At 40.1% G+C, this 18946-nt stretch overlaps 1 protein-coding gene across 2 annotated transcripts in view; it reads right to left on the reverse strand.

Annotated features, from left to right (window-relative positions):
* Positions 1 to 843: 843 nt before the first annotated feature.
* Positions 844 to 18946, reverse strand: part of LOC111222161 (disks large homolog 2) — a 167083-nt gene continuing 148980 nt past the window's right edge. Inside the window, exons 13-22 of one of the 2 annotated variants that reach the window (XM_022745748.1) lie at positions 14632 to 14746; positions 14061 to 14237; positions 13389 to 13464; positions 10625 to 10721; positions 7512 to 7562; positions 6349 to 6450; positions 4435 to 4607; positions 4021 to 4130; positions 2577 to 2668; positions 844 to 1718 (exon numbers count right to left, since the gene is read on the reverse strand). In XM_022745748.1, the coding sequence (XP_022601469.1) occupies positions 1612 to 1718; positions 2577 to 2668; positions 4021 to 4130; positions 4435 to 4607; positions 6349 to 6450; positions 7512 to 7562; positions 10625 to 10721; positions 13389 to 13464; positions 14061 to 14237; positions 14632 to 14746 (1100 nt within the window). In that variant the 3' untranslated portion in view covers positions 844 to 1611. Of the gene's footprint in view, positions 1719 to 2576; positions 2669 to 4020; positions 4131 to 4434; positions 4608 to 6348; positions 6451 to 7511; positions 7563 to 10072; positions 10119 to 10624; positions 10722 to 13388; positions 13465 to 14060; positions 14238 to 14631; positions 14747 to 18946 lie in introns of both variants that reach the window. The other variant, XM_022745747.1, reaches the window with a different exon arrangement.

Consider the following 18946-nt stretch of genomic DNA (forward strand, 5'->3'; position numbering starts at 1 on the left):
TGTGTACATTATCAGTATCACCAAATGGTTACATTGTCAACCAAACAATTAAAAAGACAGGTTCACAAAAGTGTGTCTTAAAATATTAGTCAGGTGACCATAATAACACTGAAACCATTTCTTCTTGTTGTGATCATTACTTCTGTTCATAGTGGATATTAATGGGGGACCAGAGCCACAGTCTCCATTCTGTGCAAAAAAATCTGTTCAAAAGTTTATATGAAACTAATGTGAGGCTTCAGCAGTGGAGTCTGACAAATCAAGCGGATATTTTCCAAAGTCTTTTTAGTATAAAATTCCCTTCTCCTGTCACTGTCCCTCCACTGCAGCTCAACAGGGAAATAGTGTGGGAAAAACACCAATATATAATATAATAATAATATAATAAAATATAAATATAAAAAAAATATAATATAAAGCAATATAAATTAATCATTATTACCAAACATTTAAATATTCTCAGAATATTCTGATATGTATTTCCATTTTGTCTAATTTGTGATTTTACTTTACTTATGTGTTCTGCCGTTTCTGTTTTTGTCTTCTCTACCAGATATTTTTATACTTTAAAAAGTAAATGTCCTTTATTTTTATTTCTATTCTTCACTGTCCTTCTGTTAATTTCAAAGGACCTAAACGTGTTTCAGTATTAAATTCAGTCACTATTTTCACTACTGTCTCTTCTCTACAAGTCTATAAAATACTGGAACATCAAATCTTTTTCACCATTAAATTCCCATCCATCCTTATACAGTCACAACATACTACATCACTCAAATAAAATATGCTCTGTAAATGACCATTTAATCAAATTTATATTTTTAATAATAAATAATTCTGTGCTTTTGTGCCCTCTAGCAATTTAAGTAGCAAAATATAGTGTTACATCTCCATTGCGGATAGCAGCTTTCTCCCTTTACTTATCATTGTCAATGCAACAACTGAATAAGTAATGCCTGCTTTTAAATGAGTAAAAATTTTAAATTTTACAGTGAATAAAATATTTTCCTCACACATCCTCAATGTCATGTCAAAGAAATAAATACAGTGATTCACAGAAGAAATGACAGTGTAAACAAAGACAGAGCGGTGTTCAGGGGATGCACAGATGCAAAATCAGACATAGCATTGAACTTCATATGATTATTTGCTAGTTGATGCAATGTGAAGGGAGGGTGAGGGTGTTGGAGTTGGAATACCTATTTTCCTTCCTACGTTAGCAAAGCAAAGACATCTCCGATGTGTATGATGTATATACCACCTCCAGTTTCCTGCTTGAAATTTAACACAGTGCCGATATGGACACATACCCACATTTATTTAGTTTCCATTACATTTCTGTTCCTTTTTGTTCAAAGAAAAATACGCAAATATACAAACAGTTCATGTTTCAAGACCTAAAATTTCCTAACACTTTGCGGTTTACATTCAGCAACATTCATGTTGAGTGAAAAACGAAGCAATAACCAAACAAAAGAGAAAATAAAATAAAATAAAAAACATATTCAGAATAATTATTTATGAAGACTATTCATCGCCATACCGTTAACATATGTTACAACTTATTACTAGTTTCTAACAGTCCAGACTCCCTTCCAGAGTGATGAGTTATTATAGTTTCTCCTTTGAGGGGATCCAGATATAGGGTCCTGAATGTTCCTCTATGACCTGTTTGCAGTGGTTATAAATGTCCTCTAAGTTGTCTCCTTGAACCAGGGCTGCAAAGCAAAGGGAACTGTTTATGTACTGTGGAACTTCATATGGAACAGGTACATCAAATTTTGTCACAGCCACACATACATCTTTTCATTCATGAAGCCTCACTGTCAAATGTTTAAAGAGCCTATGTGTAGGAGGAGTAAGGTTTTTGACTCCTGCTGGTAGAGTAAAAAAACACCCTGTGGAGCAGTTTCACCCATGTTTTACACTAATTATCACCTGGATGGTCTCAAGTTTCTACAAACAAAAAAAATTAAATATGCTAATTATCACATAAGAAATTAACACACAGCGGCTTTAATATGAGCTTACCTCTGTCTACATAAAATGATCAGATGTTTCAGTTTAACTGATAAGTGTTTATAAAAGATGGACAACGACAGAGTTGGACTGAAGATGCCAAAAGGAAATGTTACATATCTTTGAATTGGACCATTTTAAAAGAAATATGTATAGGGTTAGGGTTGCATGGGAATTTTTTTTTTTTTTTATAATTTATAATTTAATCTCCGAATTCTGGCCCTCATCCTCCTCTGTAAGTATACATGATCATACCACTAATACAAAAAACAGAAATGAACATTTTTATATATGCTGGAATCTTAACAAAATATCTGGAATTATTGGAATCGGAATTATTTCAAGTTAAAATATTCACATGCATTAACAGTGAAAGTTAGTAAAAGTTAAAGATAGTCATAAACGATATGAAACAACTTTCACTCTGTTTCTGTTCTGTGGTAAGTTCTAATGAAGGGCTTTGTGTTTAATCAACAACCCAGCCGGCCTTGTGTTTGAGCAGGATCAGCTGGATATAGATGGCTTCTTTTGCGTTTGTTCTTTTATTAATATCATACCTGTGAAGAATTCACCAAACTCCTGCTCCAGTTTCATAGCCCTGTCAAATATTTTCTTGGCTTGTTCCTCTGTCAGTCTCTTATTCATGTCCCTGCACAGGAGACACGACACAAAATATTACAGAGCCAGACATGATTCTGGTGATCAGATGATCTCTGATTTCAACTTATGACAACTGTGAATTAAATTCCAGGTAACACTTTATGTTAAGTCCCCCTAGTTAGTAATAATAAGCAGTATATAAGCTTTTACAAATCATTAATAACACACTGTAATATAGTTAGAAGCAGAAGCAAGGACATTTTAAGTGTTTAACATACAGTATTTGTGAGAAACCATAACTTCTACCAAGACTTATTTTATTTATTGCAACTGCGCTTTACTATATTATCATTATCTGCCTATATCAGCCTCCACTTATGATGCTCACAGCATGAGTTACAGTTGTTGATAAAGCTAACTATCTAATTTAACATCTCTGTCTGTCTGTCGATTTTCTCGTCTGACTTTAAACTTTGCAGGTTTGTCACTAAGGTTTTTATGATGTTTTTTGGATGATCATGAGAAAATCAACAGACAGATTCCTTCATTTATTTCATGAGTGACATCATCAAATGCCATGCTCCAGCTCAATGGCTGTATATAAAGATGGATGACACGTCTCCATTTCCTACCACTGTATAAAAATGAAGCCAAAACATCCTGGATAAGAGCGCTGCCATTTTGTGCCGGTGACGTCATTAAGAACCAGAGTCTCTGCAGTAGTGGGTGCAGCCGTGGTATCGGGATCCCACCCATAAACCCACTCCACCCAATCACAGCTGTCAATCATGAGGTCAGATTCCTATTTTATGGCATCAAATAACTAATTATAGTCAAACTTACCAGAAAAATGAACAGAACAAACATCAGCGTGATAAGAACTATCTAAAATGTTTGGGGCAGATTCTGGCTTCTATCCTGCGGTACTGGCTGACTGCCTGAAGATTTTGCTGTATATGTATGTAAAAGTAAGTAAAAATGTATTTATATTGCACCTTTCACAGATAAAAATCACAAAGTGCTTTACATCATAAAACTTACACAAGTTCAAGAAATATGACTATAAAAGCAGTAAGGTAAATAAAGAGCAATGAAATAAATTAAATCTGGGCCAGATTCAGGCCGGGGAAGACAACAACATGTGGCCCAAATATGGGCCGGATTTATTTTGCTATTTAAGCGGGAACTGCACTAATTGATTAAAACATGTGTGTTCCACATCTGCTTACAACCATGTTACAGTGTGATATAAACAATATATTACATGTTTAGATACTGTCTTAGTCTTTCAATAAGAGCAAAATGTACAGTAACACGAGTAACCTAAGCTAGTGGACACAATAAATATTGTCAAAGGGGAACTTGTATATGGGTTGTAATAAAAGAAAAATGAATACTCACATTAATGAATCAATAGACTTAGGTTTTATGAAGATGGCGATGGGATAGAGTTGTGCTACTTGTAGTCGTTTGATAGCATTTCCAGACACATCCAGAATGCAGTGTTTACCCTGAGACAGAGGCATGAGTTTACCAGAGATGTACCACACAAAACCACAGTAACGCTGATTTCTCATTATACCAAATATATCATATCAAAGCTGCGATGTGTAAGATTTTTTCAACCTAAAAACAATCCTCATATGGTGTGATTAGATCATAAGCTAAACTCTGATCTAAACAGCAGCAAGTAAAAGCTCTGTTTACTTATTTCCTGTGGTATATAAATCACAGATAAACATGAGCTGCACAATGCACAGTCCTGACACTTTGGTGCAAGTAACATGCAGCTTTTATAAACAGATAGGGGCTCACCCTTTCAGCCACATATTTCACAGATTGGACACTTGTTCCATAAAGATTATCGTTGTACTGTCCCGCCTCAATGAACTTGTGCTCTTGGATGTCCTTCTCCATCTGCTCTCTTGACATCACAAAGTGGTAGTCTCGCCCATCCACCTCGTAGTCCCTCTTCGGCCGAGTGGTATCTTTGGTGCAAGGAGGAAAATACGCTTTTTATAACTTATTAACCAACTTGCCATAAACAGACACTTGCTACATTTTCTATTTAATTCTTACTAAAAATCTCACTCATGTCTATATAACTGCTTTAAATATTTCTATAAACAAATATTAATATTGTACATTACTTGTGATACCATTTTGTAATTAACACAAACAAATAAGATCATGGTGGAAATGACTGGGAGCCTCTTTGTCACACCACTGATAACACCAATGCCAATGTTTCTTAAAATTAACACCATATGTTCCAATAAAACTTGCTGCTTTCAACCAAAATAGGATGGTGCTACTATTACTTTTAGTTAGAGTGGTGCCCTGCTGTGCTGTAGGAAGTATCCTGCCAAACCTGAGCAAGTGGCAACCAGAGTTTAATCAGTTGTTTATAGCAAAAATTCAGATTCCTCTAAATAACTGTAGTATACATTTTTTTTTTTTTTTAAAGATATTCAGTCACATGTTTAAGTGCTTATTATGAAATTTGCACAGTGGGGAAACAGGACATTGAATATTGTCACAGGTTTTTTCAACACATGGATAAACACCACTGTCAAACTTTTTTTTAATCAATTAGATGATACAGGGAGGCCAAGTGAGATCCACTTTTGGCTACAAAAACAGATATATCCTTAAAGCTTTGATGAATAAAAAAAATCCTAATGATATATTCTTAACATAATCATGTTAATCAAACTTCCGGCTTCAAAACATTATGTCATCTTGGAGCAAATTTCACTGGATAACTTACAACAGAAGAAAGTGGCTGATAAATACTGGGGTGGGAAGTGAACTGTTATCAAATATATATATATAACACTAGTGTCACTAAAACTAACAGTCCCAAATTGATTCGATGCAAACTAGAACTCCAGAAGGAAAGGGTTATGTTAGGTTAGGTTTAGGATTAATCTAACCCAAAGGGTTATAAGTATTTATGGGGACAAATTACTTCAAGACTAATTTTCTAAATAAAAGGGTGAAATCAACTCATCTTATCCGCTCACTTACCTTGGTGCCCTGAACTGATAGCAGCTTTATATGGTTTAAAGGGTAATTGAAATAAAAGAGATGGGTAAATTAAAACATGCAAAATAAAAACTTCAATTCCTGATGGAGAACACATAAGACAATGCACAAAGGAGTGAGGTGGTTCTGTTAGAGTGGGTTAAAATGGGGTACATGTAGGTACTGGGGTTGCACACACACAAAAACACAAACCAGAAGAAAGCTGATAATGGTCCCTCCATTTATATCACTATGGCAGCTTTCTCTTACAAAACAATTGCAAAACATTTAGATCCACAGAGAGCCAAAGACAGTAATGATGCACAACTTTCTTGTCTGTTCATCCAATGTCATGATATTAGAGAAGGTTTTTAGAGCTAAATAAGTAGTATTCAAAAATGTCTTTTTCACAGTGGCGAGTGGAAAGCTGGTGTTAAAATGCAAATTAAAAATAATGATATGTGTGGGTTGTCCACTGACTTCACATCAGATATGAACATGACCACAACTGATTAAATAGCATGTCAGCACATTAATAAACACAGTCATGTCACAATTTCTACACATTGTTAGTTTTACATCATATCACAGTGTAACAACTATGTAACAGAATACCTACCTACAATTTCTGATCATTTTTGTTTCAGTGTCCATGAACAGTTCAAAAATAAAATTCCTGTTCTGCTTCCATTAACTACTTACGTGGCACACAAGACCCGAACTTGTCTGGGAACTCTGATATCAGATCATCGTTGATTCTGTCCTTCATTGGTCCGAGGATTATGATGGGCCTGGCGTAAGTAACTGGAAGGAAGATACAGTATTTGTTTAATTATATAACAGATACATATGGATAAACAAGATATGGATAATAATGGACCAAAGCCTGTATCTTTCCTGCTGAGCACTGGTTCTCTCCTGTCACATAGCTTCATAAATGATCAAAGCAAACTACTGTATTTATGTAAAAGTAAAAGCACTGTGAGTGACAGTATACTGTATTTAATACATCTTCCTACATACTGTATCTGATCAATCGTTCAAAGTTCAATTCTCAAATCCTTCCAAGAAGATTTCTAATGTGAGATTTGATCTTTTATATTCATTGATCTAAACCAAAGAGGTGTAGCTGCTGGAATCAATCAGGTTATTAAAAGACAGACAGTGCATTTGTCTGACAAAATGACACAGCTAATGTGGGTATATTGTAATTATATCATATCAAATAATATACAAATATAAATATAATAAATAATACAGTATATTTATTATATGGTAAGATTATTTATTTATGTTGATTCAGAAAACAGAACTCATTTATAGTCACACGTCCCGTACACCCATGACCCGTCTCTGACAACTGGTGCTCCACATTAACATTTACCACTCATTCAATCTATATGCAACAATGCTAAACTCTTCTTCCCTCTTGCTTCACTGGTGCCAGGTTTCAGACATGTAACTCCCTCCACCCCCAACACCCTCCCTCTGCAATTAGTTATTCAGAAAATGTGTTTGTGTTCATTAAATGATGTGCATCTTGTGCACAACCGGGTGGGGTTGTGATCTGTATCAAGTCCGTTCAAATTTGTTTACAGAGCATCACATGAGCAGAGCCACACGTCAAACAAAAATGCATATTGCTCCATTAAATGGTTAAAACCTTGACACCAGTGACGTCAATTTTCCTGTCTGGAAATAATAATCACAAGTCCATGACACAGTGCAAGCGAGCTTGTCCATTTTCCTCAGTTACAGTGATGTGTTTTAAATGTCCAAATGTACCATACATGTGAGAAGCTGAAGCTAATCAAAACACTGTGGGCAGGCTTTGATGACACATTCACTGAGAAATGACAACCTACTTTCTTGCCGCATCACAGGTTCATATGAGAGAATCACGTCCTCTTGACTCCCTGGTGGGGAACATAGTGAAAAACGTTACTATGTTATTTGGTAAAATGTTCATTTCTGACATAAACATGCCACACTGGGTTACAAAAGCTACATGCATGTAAAAGTTTAAAAATATGGCCCTGATACCATCAAAAAGCAGGTATGCAGCTTGGACTAAATAAATGAATCATGTGGTAAACTGCCAAAGCAGGTCATTTATTTATTTACCAGCTGCAACAGTCTGGTATTGTTTTCACTTTGTGTGTGTGTGTGTGTGTGTGTGTGTGTGTGTGTGTGTGTGTGCGTGTGCGTGTGTGTCTTTATGGCACCTACTGTGGCAGGAACTACCACAGATGTGGTTTGAGTAGTTTGGCAGGTGTTTATCTGTATGTCACCGCCATAGTAAGTTGTAAGATGCAGTCATAAGACTATATAGGTGTGTAGCTAAGATTGAAATGAAGGCCGTGAATGGGTTTGGTTTGACTCATGACTACTGAGTAAGGGTTGAAACAACATGTTGACAGCAGTCGTAGCTGGAGTCTCTAGTTGGAGTTTAGTATCATCCACTTCTACAGCTTCCCAGTTGAATTAATCCAGATAATTTGATACAATATGGTGTAAAACTAATTATGGTATTTAAAGACAAAATGACAAAAAACAAATCTACTGTTTAAAACAGTGATATTATTGTCACTTCACTCTAATAAATGAAAAAACTAGTTTTTGTTGGATAGTTGTGATGCTCTACCTCAGCTAATGATGTTATGTGCATTTAATATAGTTTCAGTGAGAAATGCTGATATAAAGTTATTTGAAAAATTTTTGCACTGACATGAATATCCAAAAACAACCCTGACTATGGTTATGGTTGATTTGTTGACTTAAATCAATATGAAGATAAAATTATTGGACAAATTTAAAATGCAGTTCATTTTTATCTATCCATCCATCCATTATCTATACCACTTATCCTTAAAGGGTCGTGGGGGGGGGGGGCAATCCCAGCTAACACTGGGTGAGGGCTGGGTATACCCTGGACAGGTCGCCAGTCTATCACACGGCTGACGTTTAGACACAAACAACCATATACCCTCACATTCACACCTATGGGTGTTTTAGATTTGGCAGTTAACCTAACCTGCATGTTTTTGGACTATGGGAGGAAACCCAAATACCCAGAGAGAACCCACGCAGGCAGAGGGAGAACGTGCAAACTCCACACAGAAAGGCCCCAGTAAATTGCAGGAAATAGCCCTTAAAATCAAATATTCATCTTCTTCTTAATGCTGTGTTACGTTTTATTTCATGAACCTGAAAAACAGAAAAAATAGTAAATCGTGGCCTGTGGAAAAGTTTGGACACCCTACTAAGTGTGGGCCAACGGTTCAGGATGGCGGTGGAAATATTCTGCTTTGTTGCTGTGTGGCTGCCAGTGGCACAGGAAAACACTGCACAGACAGATGGGAGAATGGATTCCATTAAATATCAATCAACAAATTCTGGAGGCAGATGTCCTGCAAAGGCTGGCTTCTACAACAGGGCAATGGTCCATTATGAACTACTTCAAGAAACACAAGTTGAAGCTTCTGGAGGGGTCATAGCAGCCCCCTGAACATCACTGAACATCTGTGGGCATGTTAAACCTGCTGTGTGAGCAGGACAGACCAAAACATCTCAGAACATGAAGTGATGCAGGAAGAGGCTGTTTCTAAGTACTGACTTAGTGCCACAATTACTAGTTAATTTTTTTTTCTATTTTTTGAGTCAATGAAATACAAAGTAACAGAGCATTAACATTCGAAGAATGTCTGTTTGCTGCAGGGTGCAGGGTTTACTTGTATTCATTTTCACTTGTATATTTGCCTGTATCCCAGATGACTGAAACGTTTACTCCAACAGTACAACAACACAATACAACATAACTTACAAACATAATTGTCATGTGCTCTAAAAATTGCTTCAACGTGACATGCTCACAGGTGAAGACATAAATATTTTAGGTGTTCATGTCAGTGTCATGCAAACATGCATTAAACACTATCAACATCTGAGAACAGGGGTCAGTAAAGGCTGGAATCATAAAAATGTACAGTCTGTTCAGTGAGCCAATATACGTTTGGGATGCTGAGTACACAAGAATCACTGTGGTGGCTATTTAACCAGGGTGGCCTGTAGTGGCTGTGCTGTGAACCATGGGACTGTCTGTCACTGCCATCGTTACACACCTCAGATCTCACTGACGTTAACAAGTAGACAAATTCATAAAGTAAGACGTTAATTATTGCCATAGACCACTGACAATAACAAAGCAGACTGATTCTGTGAGAAAATCTTTCCATGACGTTTATTTCTTATAAACCTATACTTATTGTGATCCAAACTTTGAGTTTAGTGAAAATGAGACAGAGGTCAACACTCTGCAAACTGAATGGCAAGACAAATCCAACAAATGTGGCATGCAATAACGCAAGCAAGAAGAACACATTCAGACAGGAAACAGAGATGAGGAATTATTGTTGGACCAACTTACTGAATGTCTTTGTCCCATACCCATCATCACCTATCCCCAGGATGTCCTATTGGCCATCCGAAGAGTGCCAGAATAAAAAAAGACAGGAAGGAGGACAGCCGCAACATAAGTAAAAGGTTGTAGGCAGTGAAAGTAGGGAGCCATGGGCCCACAGATCTGCCTCTGTCCAGACACTGAGCAGCCAGCAGGGGGAGCCAAATAAACCATGATACAACTATGGCTCCTTGAGATTGAACCTAAATGATCCCTGAAGGAAAACTGGGTCGAACAATATCACCATATGGGGACATATCACACAAAACTGAAGAGCATTGACTTGGCTTCTGTCCTGCTGACTGATCAGCATCCGAGCCACAGTCTCTCTGACTGCGATCCAACAGAAAGAGAAAGAAAACAAAGACAACAGGACATGATCATGAGAGGAAGCAGGAAAGGCCTCCACAATGACACTACCCTCAAAAATACAATCCCCTGTTGTGGCCTTTTAGACCCACATGTGACCTACACTGACTCTCTGCGTGTACATACATGTGTGTCCGTGAGCTTACTTACTGTCCGAATCACTGCCATCCTGCTCACCCTCTTTGTTCTTGTAGAATGGGAACTTTCGTGTAAAGATGAAATTCTTTTTACGTTTGTCATTGAATGACTGTGAAGGGAGAGAAAGCATGGGGCAAACAGGTATATCTGTAACGTTCATGCAGACAAAACAACTGTGTGCAGAAAGTGGAACGTCAAGAAGCTCTCACAGTGAAAACAGAACATCTGTTTCTCCCAGATTCCCAGGTCATTTATTAAGTAAAAAAACAAAAAACATGCTGGTTCCATCTACTGTATTATATGATTGTGTTGGACTGGGATATACTACCTTTACTGTTTTCCGATGTTATAGACTATACAATTAACTGAAAATATAAAAGACAAAAATAACTTAGTTGCATTCCTAAATAATCTGCAGTAAAATATCTGAATAGATCTTGCAATGTCACTCAGTAAAATAGAGACTATGCCTATTCATCAACACAGCAGTGTAAAAGCTAAATATCTATAGTAGTTCTATGTCCTATAATTAGTAGGTATTGTTTGAATTGGTGAAACTTTGTCATGAACTGATATAAAAAGGCTTGTGAAATCTACATGAATGGGAAAGTGGGCACAGACTTTTGGACTCCACTGTACATAGAGCACCATCATCTACAAATGGACTGTATAAGCTCTATTTTCGTGCTGGGGCACGGCGCGAAAGGCAGTGTTGCACCAACAACCTGGTCTTTTCCTCGGACGCACTGAGGTTATGTACTCCGCTGGTTTGGTATCCCAGTGACTCGCCATGTTCCCCAGCGTGAGAAGAGGCATCACTGATGGCATGGCAATAACAGTCCTGCAACTGCAGTGATGCTTGGTCCACAGCCCGTCTGCTCAGAGCAGATTGACAGCTCAGCATACTTGTGTTCCATAATTTGGTCACTTTATTTGGTGAAATCACATCTGTATAAACCACACTTAAATCACACAAATGCCCTCATGCATGTTTTGTTCATCTTTCTGCTTTAATTGTACATTTTTTGAACAGCTGTCATGTGATCATGTCAATGATCAAGTCATTCTGTTTGCTGTAAAACAAAGATGAATGAGCGACTCTTATCAGCTCTATAATGCATGATTGTTAGTAGGTAGACTATACTGAAAGCCTTTTCTTTACTGTGGTGACTCTTTTTACAGCCGTCTGTAGGCAGCAGGTAGCTGTTTCATCTTCAGTCTCTAACAGTAGCGATGTTGCTGTCACACTGTCAAGACATAATTACGTAGGCACCAGACCATTTCAAAACAACCACAGAAATCTACATGCTCATGCGCACTTGTCGTTTTGATTAATTATTCTACATTTTTTACTACCAATCATCAGGCGTGTTGAAAACTGGAAACAGTTCACGCAGTTCCATGAAACATCGTAGATTAGTTAAAGCTTTTCACTCCGCTGATACCTCCCTTGGGACCGTCCTATGCCAGTCCTCAGAGTCTCCATCCAATACACCAGATAACCATATGGTGCAAGGTAAGGAACAAAATTAAGCAAGTCCCTACAGAGAAGTCTGCAGAAGCAAGCTATTACTTTTTATTTTGGTAAAAATAAATACATAAATAAAACTGACGAATTCAAATCAAGTTCAATGTGCAAGAATCTAGATCAGTCTTATTTGTCTACATTTGGTGGCAGTACCACATCACATTTGGCTCCAATCTGCCAATAAAATACAAAAAGAAGGTGGCCAGCCAAATCAGTAGCTAATCTATCTAGCCTCAGCATTCTAATGACCAGCATCAGAATGCTAATAGCCAGCCAAGCCAATAACTGATACAGTGGGTTGCTAGGTTAGATGCCGGAGTTACCATCTTGGTCGAATGAATAGTCTCCGGCACTCTAAGCAGGGACTGCAATCTGCGCCGCGCTCCCATTTCATGAAAATAGAGAAATGTTAAACAGGTGGATGGAATAATTCTGCAGGTCCTAATACTTCTTGACATACCACAGTTGCATCAGAGGCATTTAAAGTAAAAGCAAGGTGAGAGAAGAGTTACTGATGTCATGCTTTGAGAGACGCAACATAATTGAGGTTTAGTCATAGTAAAGATAAGCACACAAAAAACACATGCAATGATAGAAAGAAAAGATGGAACTCCAGAGGATGAGACTTCAAATAATGAATATGCTGGCTAGGTCATCATTTGAAGAAGAAATTAAGCTGCTGATGTGTAATATTTGTACAATTTTGAGGGTTTGTGGAGAGTCAGGCTAGAGTGGATGAACAGCCCAAAGTTCAGTCACCATTTTTTCCTGAAGTTCATTAAAAATCAGATTTATACAGTAGATGTGATGGAAAGTATACAGTTCTCACCTGCTTTCTATTGCACATTTTAATGCAGCTGAAGAAATTAAATATCTGTGTGAAATATCTGTGAAACATGGTTGTAAACTTAAAAGATTTACTTTAGTTTGATCATTGAAGTTTAATATCAGTGACAGAATTCAGCCAAATCCAACCCGTTTTTATAATTTATAAAAGCCTATTAAAGGCTCTGAATAAAAAAATAACAGTAGAATTATCAGTACATGGGTTTTAGAAATTTGGGGCTGTAATGTTGTGACATGTTTGATGAATGTGTTGATGAAGAAATATACACATGATGAAACTGTCTGATGTGTTCTGCTGAATCAATGAAATCTATCTCACTTTTAAGAGTTAAGTGAATAACAATTCACAAAAAGCTGTTCATGTGAGGATAGAAACTGCGACTCTCTCATAAAGGCACTTACCCTTTTTGAATCAAACGACCCGGGCTTGGCATTGAATTTAACCGTCTTTAGACGTGCCCGCTCTTTCCTCTCCACGCTGCCAAGCAAAGAGCCACATCAGTCATTAACCACAGTGATGGAATGAAATCAGTCACTCTGGTAAAACTGGGGTGATGACGAGTCTTAAACACTTCTATTCTTCTACATTTCTACTCTTCTCATTCATTATGATAACCACTGAGTATATTGAGAAATATCAAGTTGTCTAATATGTGATTGCATGTATGTAATGGTTTCACCTTTGCAGAGAGTTACATTGACATTAGACAACTTATTGATCTGGGTTCACTGTGTGAAAGACCTGACATGACATTGTAATGTACCAGCCCATATTTAGTAAAGAACTTTTACTTTTAACCCCACACTTGAGTTTCTGGAATTAGTTTTCTGATGCCACATTGAACCCATGGGTAGGCTTCTTAATTTTTTTTCCCTCCATGAATACTACTGAGTGTGGGGACACTACAGGCGCTCTTGTTGTTACTCTTTCTCTTCATAAACTGTGGATTATGTAGAGGAATATCAAAAAGCTGTTTGTCTGTGTTTAAACACCTCCCTTTCTTTTCAGTCACAAATCATCAACAGGCTTCTACAATTTCCTCGAACAGAGACACATTTCTATCTATTGCTCACCGTCTCTTGCTGGGGATGACACCCATTTCCTCACTGTCCCCATGCGGAGTGACACGGCGGGCCTGCCACCACTCATCATCCGAGGCATTGATGACGTGGAGGATGTCCCCGTACCTGAAGCTGAGCCCCTGGCTGGGGAGGCCGCTGTCCTTTGACCTCTCATAGTCAAACAGTGCCCTATTCAGCAGAAGATATCAGGATCATCAGGATGAGTACGGTGATGTTTTACTGTCATTCCTCCACGTGAGGTCCGGTCTAAAAGCGGAAACTACAAGCATAGCTTTACCAGGTCAGAGAGAATAGTGACATCCGGTCCATCGGGGTTGCTATAGTAAGAAATGTTCTTTTGTTTGAGTTTCAAACCAGGTTTTAACATGTATGTGCGTGTTAAATCTTAACATTCATTCAGCAACACTCGGTTACATAAAAAAAAGCATTATGAGTTGTTGCTCAAAGTAGAGGATGATATTCACATAATTCTACCATGGAGCCTGAAGTAAATCAGTGCAGACATCACATGGAAGAAATCTGAGGGGTGGCTTTTTTTTCTGAATTCTTAAAACAGACCAACCTCACATAGAGCGACCTCTTCTGATTGGTTCGCAGGGATCCCGACCCAGAGCTCATGCTGTGGTTCATCATCTGTTCCCGCAGGTCATGGATTTTGGCCTCAAAACGCCCATATTCTGCAAGAGAAGATTAGAATGGATGAAGAGTGACAGTCAGTTTTGCATTCAGATTCCACTGGGGGGGGGGGACTGAACCGTTGTCCCTTACTCTCACTGCAGAGATGATGGCAAAGAAAGGCTGTGTGCTCAAGGAAAATCTGGACTCAGAACATGCTATTATATACAATTTTATATAAATTTTACAATACATTTTCATTGTGAGCTTAACAAGTGCATGGACACATACAGTAGATTGAAGAGATAAAAGGATGACGTTGAATGTGGATGAGTCTTTGCTATATATATATATATACAGTATATATATATATATATTTATGCTATTTATATATGTTATACCTTATAAAATACTTGCCTCTAAGTTGGTGACATGTAATTTGTCACCGATACAGCAGCTGTTAAACTAAAACATATCCAGTATATATTTCTGTTTCATGCTGTCTGAAGGGGGGCACTGATGTCAGCATACTTGCCACTGTCTAAATCTCTACATGTCCTCCAATCATCCAGTCGTACATGACAAACTGTTTTAATCATTTTTAGCCTTGCACGTGGCTGCGAGCCAACCTTGACTGTGACATAAATTGATATTCACACAGGTATTATATCATCACCTGAACACATTAAAGAAATTGTGTAAAGAGAACAGATATTAGACATCCTCATATTTCTGAGGCTGTTCTCTGTGCTGTTGCATTTACAAGATTTTCTACCCCAATACTGAGAATACACTGACCCACAATTTATTTATTTATTTTGTTAACATCCATGCACCAAGTGTGACCCACCATGATCTCCAGTCAGTGATGTATGAAGCTGGGAACTGAATCGCTCTCAGCAAAGTAAAAGAGGATGTCAGGATGTGAAAATCCATCACTTTGTTGACAAGCCTGTTTCCCCTGACAGTGCAGTTACTATGAGGGTGGAAAAGCTGATAATTTGAGGAATAGTTGGCTAATCTGTCACTTAAATAAGATCAAAGTGAAGAGATGTGACATGCTCTGCCATGACAAAACCAGCCACAGACTGCACAACCTGACTTTTAGAAACCAGGATGAGAAAAGAGAAGAATACTGTGAATAAAGCTAAAGAAACCAAGTCTGCTGTGATATCACTTTGTTTTCCAGTTATAATTGTCTACAACACACTTGCATGAAACTCTTCCATGCCTTCTGACACAGATTTGTTTCTTCATCATTAGGCTACCAAAGAAATAATGAGCCAGGAAATTGTCTATCATACCGGATAATCACCTACAACAAAATACAAAATCACAGTCTACTTCAGAAACCAAAGGTCTCCATTATTTAATCTAACCATATCATCCTCTAGTTTTGTTCAACCAGTCTTACTCAATGCATCTCACATACCTCTCTGCATGTTTACTTTGATGTTATGTCTTCTTTGGCTGTTGTCTCTTCCTTATATTCTGTTCCCCTCGGGTTCCTTCTCTCTGTTCTTGACACACAGTCCAATTCTGTGCCAAGCAGAGCACTAAGCAGAGAGAGGGAAACACCTCTCTCTCTTCTGTGGCTGCTTATGAGCAGCTCAGGGGCGGAGACAAGTGTAAACGTACACACCAAACCAGATGAGTGTTTTTAACCAGTGTCTGTTTGCTTTAAACAACCTCTCCTCCTTTGACATATGTCTGATCATGCATAAACACTTATATCATAAATATGGAGCCAATTCTGAGCTGTTAGGGAGGAAGTTCTAAGCATTCCTGTCACAGCCTGCTCTGCTTCTTACCTGCTGCTTCAGTGTTTTCCCACTCACCCCGCCTCTGTCTCACTCTCCACTCTGCCACAACTCCTCATCAGCCTCACCGTCCCAACCTGTTGCTCCCAGCTGCACTCCATCTCCAATCCAGTATTTAAGCAGCCTTGGTCCACTCACTCATTACCAGATTGCTCTCTGTACTCATGCAAGACTTTCCAGTGTTCATCTCCGGACTGACTTCCTGGTATCCACTCCGCTTGTCCCTCACCATCCTGCCTCGTTTCTGCCCCGGTAAATGCCTTAGCCTTCTGTCCCTGACCACGAGTTCTGCCTGTGCACTTCCTGATTCCCGTCTGCTTGTCCCTGTGGCGGTTTGGCATTCTCCAGCTCAAACGTCGCAGCATTCGTCTTGTGAGTACTTCCCTGCTGGTTTTCTGATCCTACATCCGACTTGATTGCAGAAGCTAGACAGGTGGCGCAGGTTAATGGGCAGGTGCTAGCTGCATTAGTAGGGCAAATGCAGCAGCTAAAGACCCTCCTCCCTCAGCCCGCTGCCCCCACGCCCTCAACAGCTCTAACTGCACAGGAACCAGCTTCAGCTTCCCCGTCGCCCAGAGATGCCCCCAAACCTCGGGTGGGAACCCTGAAGCGCGATAATGGAGAAACAGAGACTTGTGGCCCCTTCCTAACAAACTGTTCCTTGCTATTCTCCCTTCAGCCCGGCACCTTCACCACCGAGGAGGCAAGGGTGGCCTTCACCATCAATCACCAGATGGGCAGGGCTCGCCTGTGGGGCACTGCTGAGTGGGAGAGACAATCTCCAGCTGCGTTTCTTTCCAGTCATTCGCCGGGGAGCTGCACAAGGTTTTTGGCCTGGGGGCCTCAGCTCAAAGACTGCACGGGGGCCAATGGGCATGCGGCAGGCAGACGGGACAGTGCCCGAATTCTCCATAGACCTCTGCACCAAGGCCAGCAACTGGAATTCTGCTACCCTTTGTGACGCCTTCCTCCACTGCCTGGCTGACTACATTAAGGATGAGCTGGTCCCCCACAACATTTCTTCCATGTTGGACGGGGTGATCGAGCTGGCCATCTAGATTGATCTCCGCATCCAGGCCTGCAGACGAAAGAACCATCAGGGGGTCCCTCATTGCCCGCCACATGTCTGTTCCCGAGCGGGCTCCACCAGTCCCTCCTCTCCCAGCTCCAGTGCCCCGCCTGACATCTCCAGGGTGCTCCTGGAGTACTACAACTTCTGCCAGGCTTTCAGCGAAGCCAATGCCACATCTCTGCCTCCCCATCGGCCCTATGACTGTGCCATTGATCTCCTGCCCGGCATGTCACCTCCCAAGGGCTGCCTGTACTCCCTGTCTGCCCCTGAAAGGAAGGCCATTGAAACTTAAATTAATGACTCCCTGGCTGCAGGCATCATCCGCCCCTCTTCACCTCCCGCCGGGGCGGGCTTCTTCTTTGTCGAAAAAAAGATAAGACTCTGAGACCCTGCATCGACTACCGGGTCTGAACGACATTACCTTCAAGAACCGGTACCCTCTGCATCTCATCTCGTCATCCTTTGAACTGCTTCAGGGATCCACAATCTTCACCAAGCTTGACCTTTGAAACGTCTACCACCTTGTCTGAATCAGAGAGGGGGAGGAGTGGAAGATGGCATTCAACACCCCCACAGGGCATTACAAATATCTTCGGTCTCACCAACGCCCCTGCCTTCTTTCAAGCCCTGGTGCTAAGGAAGGTCTCCGCTGAGACCTCCTGGCCTATTCCTGACTCCTGCAAACAACTGCAGCGCTTCCTGGGGTTCGCCAACTTCTACGGCCGCTTTATCCGAGACTACAGCTCTGTGGGCACCCCTCTCACCACCCTCACCTCCTCCGAAGTTCACTTCCAGTGGACATCTGCTGCTGACAAGGCCTTCAAGACCCTGGAAGTCCAGGTTCACCTTGGCGCCCATCCTCCAGATGCCTGATCCCGAGCGCCAGTTTGTGGTGGAGGTGGACGCCTCCTATATAGAGGTGGGAGCCTTTCTGTCACAAAGATCTGCCACCGACCAGAAGCTCTAGCCCTGTGCCTTCTTCTCTCTGCACCTGTCACCGGCTGAGAGAAACTACGACATCGGGAATAGATCATTTTTGGCGGTGAAGATGGCTCCTGGTTTGGACTGATCATAAGAACTTACGTCCAAACAGCCAAGAGACTGAACTCCCGCCTGGCCCGCTGGTCCCTCTTCTTCACCCGGTTCCACTTCACCCTCTCCTACTGTCTGGGGTCCCACAACGTCAAGCCTGACGCCCTGTCCCGGCAGTTCCAGAAGACTGTTCAGCCTGGTCTCGTTGCCTGTCCACCAAACAGTCTATATGTCCTGCAAGCCCTGAGGTCGTAGGTGCTGCAATGGGCCCACACCTCAAAACTCTCCTGCCATCCTGGTTCCCAGCAAACTCAAGACATCCTCCTCCAAGGCTTATG

The sequence above is a fragment of the Seriola dumerili genome, unplaced genomic scaffold (genome assembly GCF_002260705.1).
Source record: "Seriola dumerili isolate Sdu_G_001 unplaced genomic scaffold, Sdu_1.0 BDQW01000091.1, whole genome shotgun sequence".
NCBI lineage: Eukaryota > Metazoa > Chordata > Actinopteri > Carangiformes > Carangidae > Seriola > Seriola dumerili.